The 5,000-nt window shown below is 55.1% G+C and overlaps 3 protein-coding genes across 3 annotated transcripts in view; 1 reads left to right on the top strand and 2 right to left on the bottom strand.

Annotated features, from left to right (window-relative positions):
- Nucleotides 1-106, bottom strand: part of PTSG_11745 (uncharacterized protein) — a 3,198-nt gene extending 3,092 nt beyond the window's left edge. Inside the window, exon 1 of the mRNA XM_004997406.1 lies at nt 1-106. This exon is cut by the window's left edge and continues 93 nt beyond it. Within this exon, the coding sequence (XP_004997463.1) occupies nt 1-39 (39 nt within the window). The 5' untranslated portion in view covers nt 40-106.
- A 53-nt stretch (nt 107-159) lies between these two features.
- Nucleotides 160-3,127, top strand: PTSG_01488 (uncharacterized protein). Its single transcript, XM_004997405.1, has 6 exons — nt 160-557; nt 789-906; nt 1,116-1,198; nt 1,432-1,550; nt 1,885-2,031; nt 2,399-3,127. The coding sequence occupies exons 1-6, from the start codon at nt 510-512 to the stop codon at nt 2,421-2,423; spliced, it is 540 nt and encodes a 179-aa protein (XP_004997462.1). The 5' UTR covers nt 160-509; the 3' UTR covers nt 2,424-3,127.
- Nucleotides 3,128-3,251: 124 nt separating this feature from the next.
- The window catches only part of PTSG_01487 (uncharacterized protein), a gene marked incomplete at its 3' end in the record, with an annotated part of 2,369 nt that continues 620 nt past the window's right edge, over nt 3,252-5,000 (bottom strand). The window contains exons 3-7 of the mRNA XM_004997404.1: nt 4,792-4,976; nt 4,455-4,538; nt 4,110-4,281; nt 3,760-3,891; nt 3,252-3,329 (exon numbers count right to left, since the gene is read on the bottom strand). Of these exons, the coding sequence (XP_004997461.1) occupies nt 3,252-3,329; nt 3,760-3,891; nt 4,110-4,281; nt 4,455-4,538; nt 4,792-4,976 (651 nt within the window). The remainder of the gene's footprint in view (nt 3,330-3,759; nt 3,892-4,109; nt 4,282-4,454; nt 4,539-4,791; nt 4,977-5,000) is intronic.

Raw genomic sequence — 5,000 nt, 5'->3', positions numbered from 1 at the left:
TGTGGTCGTCGTCGTTGGCGGCAGTGGCCCACTCATCATCCTCACCAAGTTTGTCTGTTGGTGGCTGGTTGTGTATCCTTGAATGGGTTTGCCTGTCGGTGTCGGCACCCAACACCAAAACAAGAACAAACATGTTATTATTCATTGTCAGTTTCGGCACCGTTGTTGTTTCAAGGGCAGTGGCGTAGTGCGCGCAAAACACCGAAACCAGAGGCAAGCAAGAATCGCACAACAACAACAACCACTGACGCACGCACGTTTGAGTTGAGTTGGGTTGGCATCCACAGCCACAGCCACGGCCAAAGCCACCAAAGCCACAACCACATCAAAACCCACCACCTTCCACAACCACCTTCATCCTAACAACGACCTCCCCACCGCCGCCTCTGTGTCATAGATCAGCTGCTTCATCAGCACCAAAGAAGACAATCTCTGTGCGTGCTTCATTCACGTTGACCTCGCTCCGCTTTCGCGCCACTCGCTCGTTTGCACTGCCAGCAACACCATCCATGTCCAGCCCGCGCCCAGGATTCGGCTCCTCCAGCCCGCGCGATTCGGTGCGTTTCGTTGTTGACGTGGGTGTGCGTGCAATGAGTTGTGGACCACCTCAACCTTGTGTTGTTGTTGTTGTTGTTGCGTCGTGAGATTTGTTGCTTGGGCTGTTCTCGTCCCACGCGCCCTCGCGCGAACACTGCCGCCACATGTCGCCTTTGGCTCCATCTGACCACTTCGTCTGAACAACACACCCGATCTCTCCTACCGTGTTGGTTGCTTGTGTGCCCCTACAGAAAGCGGGATCGCGCTTGGAAGCGTCCACTGCTCGCCCGCTCACGGACCCTACAAAGTACTCGCCGAAGCAGCACACTTTTGGCCACGATGTCGGCTCCAAGCCAAGGAGCGTGCGAGGTGTGTGTGTGTGCGTGCGTGTATGTTTGATTGCGTGAAGCGGGGTTGTCTGCTGGGGTTGTTTGTGTATGGTTGTGTGTGTAGTGTGCGGGTGCGTTTGGACGCTCTTTTCACGTTGCTGTTGTGTGTTAATGCACTCGCTTGCGATTCATTGTGGAATGATGACAGTCAACAGCTCACATGCTTGTATGTGTTTGTGTTTTTTACAGGCACGCTCACCACGGGCAAGCGGCCCGATCCTTTCGCCGTCAACAAATCACTCAAGGAGGACATTGCTGATCGAGAGCTCCTGGTTCGTTGGTGCAAGGGCGCGTGCGTGTGTGTGTTTGAGTTTGTTTGTGTGTGTGTGTGTGTGAGCGTGAGTTTGGGTATGCGTGTGTTCAGTGCATGAGCGTGACACTGTTGTACTTTCGTTGCTCTAGCTCTCTCTTTTCGTGCGTATGTGTCATGGAGGCCTTGTTCCTCGATGCGTGATGATGACGCTTCTCCATCTCCACACTTAACGCCGCATCATGCGTGTTGCAGAACCACACGGCGCGGCTGGACGAGTTGTCGTGGAACAAACCGCAGACCTCGCAGAAGGTGTCGCCCTTTGGGTCGCAGCAGGACAGGTTCAAGGCCACCATCACCCCGCCAAGCCCATGGTACGACACAAATGTGCCCCCATGTGGATGTATTATTGGCACTGCACAGGCAGAGCCGCGCAGATGGACCAACCAACCAACAGACAGCCAAGCCGACACACACGCACACACACAATTGCGCGCGCACCCACCAACCCACCCACACACGCACACACACACACAGAGTTGGCACGCACAGTTAGCACACACAAACACACAGAGGTACACACACACACACACACACACAGTCACACACACACACACAGTCACACACACACACAGTAACACACGAGTACACCCGCCACCATCTCACGCTTCCTCTCACCCCCACCTCCCACAATCCACAATCCACCAGCGTGGGCCACTATGGTGTTGACGGCCCTGAGAAATTTCTGAGCACATACAAGACGCCGACAACAACAGGATCAAAGGCCAAGCCCGCGTTTGGCGCCACCGCGCCACGTCCCGTCCTCGCAAAGCCCAAGACAACCCCAACCCCATGGTGTGTGCGTGTGCGTGTGCGTGTGCGTGTGCGTGTGCGTGTGCGTGTGCGTGTGCGTGTGCGTGTGCGTGTGCGTGTGCGTGTGCGTGTGCGTGTGCGTGTGCGTGTGCGTGTGCGTGTGCGTGCGCGTGTGCGTGTGCGTGTGTGCGTGTGTGTGTGCGTGTGTGTGTGTGTGCGTGTGTGTGCGTGTGCGTGTGCGTGTGTGCGTGCTGTGGTGTGATGCCATGGTGCGTTCGTGTTTGCTTGTGTTGTCGTGGACGTGTATCGTTCACAGCTTCGCCAATCTGACTTGCTCTCGTATGTGCGCGTGTGTATGTGTGTGTATGTTCGTGTATGTGCGTGTGGCGACTCTTCGTTTCATCCACAGCCCCGGAACGTACACAGTCCCGTGACCGCCAGCGATAACAGCACGATCACAACAACATGCGCGCACGTGTGTTGATCTGATCGTCCACCTTCACTTTTCCTTTCTGTTCTTCAACGCGTTGCATGTCATCCCCTGATCCCATGTTCTCACCGTTTCTTTTTGTTCCCCTTGCGGCTGTTGAATGACGCCCGCCCATCACCATCTCTACTCTCGTCACTGTCATCACTATCATCGCCACAGCTGCACATGTGTTCATGTGAGAGCCGGCTCTCCCTTGACATGTGCGCAGTGAATGGCGAAATGTGATACTCAACGTTGCCGTCCACCACGCATGTCTTGCACACACACACACACACACAATGAGTTGATTTCATTGACAGTCGTTTTGCTTGCTTGTGCGCTTGGTTTGTTGCTTTCTTCCTTCGCTCGCCCCTCCTCCCTTGATTATTCTGTCGCCTCCTCTGCTTCCAACCCCCAACCCCAAACACACACACACACACACACGCGCGCGCGCTTGGTGTGAACGCGATTGCACCTATGCACGAATCACAACAGCCTTTTGTTTTTCCTTATTTCCACACGCGTCCACACATGTGCGTGTGTGCACGTTAACGTCACGTCTGTCGATGGAACGCAAATGAATAGCTGTGGTGGTTGTCCTTTATTGCATTTCGCACGCTGTGGCTTTGGGTGCTCCCAGCTCACACCATTTTAAAAACAACAGGTCTCACAGCAAGACTGACTATTGCATTGATAAGGTGTGTGTGTGTGTGTGTGTGTGTGGTTTTCCGTGTGCGCACGCATGTGCATGAGTGTATGGGTGTATGAATGAGTGCATGTGTGCGTGCGTGTGCTATGCGTCGTCATGTGTGTCCTTGAGGCGGCAGACAGCGGTTGCAATGTGGAACAGCGGAACTTCCACGCCAGCAGCCTGAACACACACACACCACACAGCAACGGGGTGTGAGTGGGGTCGATGGAATGCACGCACGTGCGCGTGTGTGCGTGTGTGATGAACGCCAAAATAGCAATGAATGAGTGCGCGTGCATCTGACCTTGAGTCGGTCGTGGAGTTTGTAACAGCAGGCCATTGCGGCAACTCTGGCAGTAGCAATGGCCACGACGACAAACAGCAATGCAACAGATGCGGTTGTGTGGAATGATGATGGTGAGTGCCATTGGCTGGTGGTGAGTAGGGTCCAGATTGCAGACAGACAGACAGACGTGCACGCAGGCAGACACACACACACACACAGACACAGACACACACAGACACAAGACACACACACACACACACACACACACACACACACACACACACACACACACACACACACACACACACACACACACACACACACCGGGAGAGGTGGGATGGTGTCAATGTCGTGAAAGTTGCATGCGTCGTCGTCCTTGCGGAAGCAGAGATGAAGGCGGGCGGCGGCGGCATGTGCGCTCGTGTGCAGCCACAGCAGATGCGCACCAATTGCCACCTGCATCGTGACAGTCACGGCAGTGTCAACATGGTCAGGACGGTTGCGGTGTTGTGGTGCTGAGATTGGGTTGAATGGGGACGCGTCTCCAAACGGAGAGCAATGAAGCAAGGTTGATCCTCAGTGCCAACACACACACACACACACACACACACACACACACACACACACACACACACACACACACACACACACACACACACACACAGGCGCGCAACCTCATCTGTGAGCTGCGGGAAGATGGCTGCGATGGCTGCGGCGATGGGCTGGGCGGCGTTCGGCTGTCGTGCCAACAGATCAACAACAGCATCACCGGGGTAGCGCAGATGCGCATGTGCAGCCGCAGTGCCAATAGCACGCAGCCGAGACGTCAGGGATTGGGCGAGCGGCCTTGCAGATTGGTCGTGATTATCGTCGTGGTGGTGGGTCGTTAGGTGGGGTATTCACACAGACACAGGCACAGACTGCCACAGACACAGGCGCAGACACATGCACAGACAGCCACAGACACACACACACTCACTCACTCACATACACACACTCTCACTCACTCACATACACACTTGAGGGTGTGGTCTTGCAGCTGCTCCACGCCCGGCATCACAGTCTTGGACGTTGCGCCCGTGAGTGGAATGTCAAAGTTGGAGCTGCAAACGGGGGTGTCAGAGACATTAGCCAGTCAGTCGACACAGCAGGCATAAGCAAGCGCGGGCGGTGTCGGCGGCACGTGTGATGCAGTGACAATTGTCGCGTGATGCGCTGCCACTGGCTCTTGTGATGCATGCAGGCATACAGACAGACAGACAGGCAGACAGGCAGACAGACAGACAGACAGCCACATGCACACAGGTACACACAAACACAGACACAGACACAGACACGGACAGACACACATTGAACCTGATGTCGTAGAGCTCAAGGTTGGAGAGGGCGTCTGAGGTAAAGTCGACACCGGATATGTACATGGCCATGAAGCCCTTCAGCAAGAAGTGTGAATAGGAGCAACCAAAGTGCTTCTCCGCATCCCCCCTCCAGGCACACGTTGGATCGTCTGCAAGCGCAAGGATGATGTAGAAGTTGATCTCCTGCAAGAGATGGCGCGCGGTTGT

Source organism: Salpingoeca rosetta, assembly GCF_000188695.1.
Source record: "Salpingoeca rosetta unplaced genomic scaffold supercont1.4, whole genome shotgun sequence".
Classification (NCBI taxonomy): domain Eukaryota; class Choanoflagellata; order Craspedida; family Salpingoecidae; genus Salpingoeca; species Salpingoeca rosetta.
This window is presented reverse-complemented; position numbering and strand designations above follow the sequence as displayed.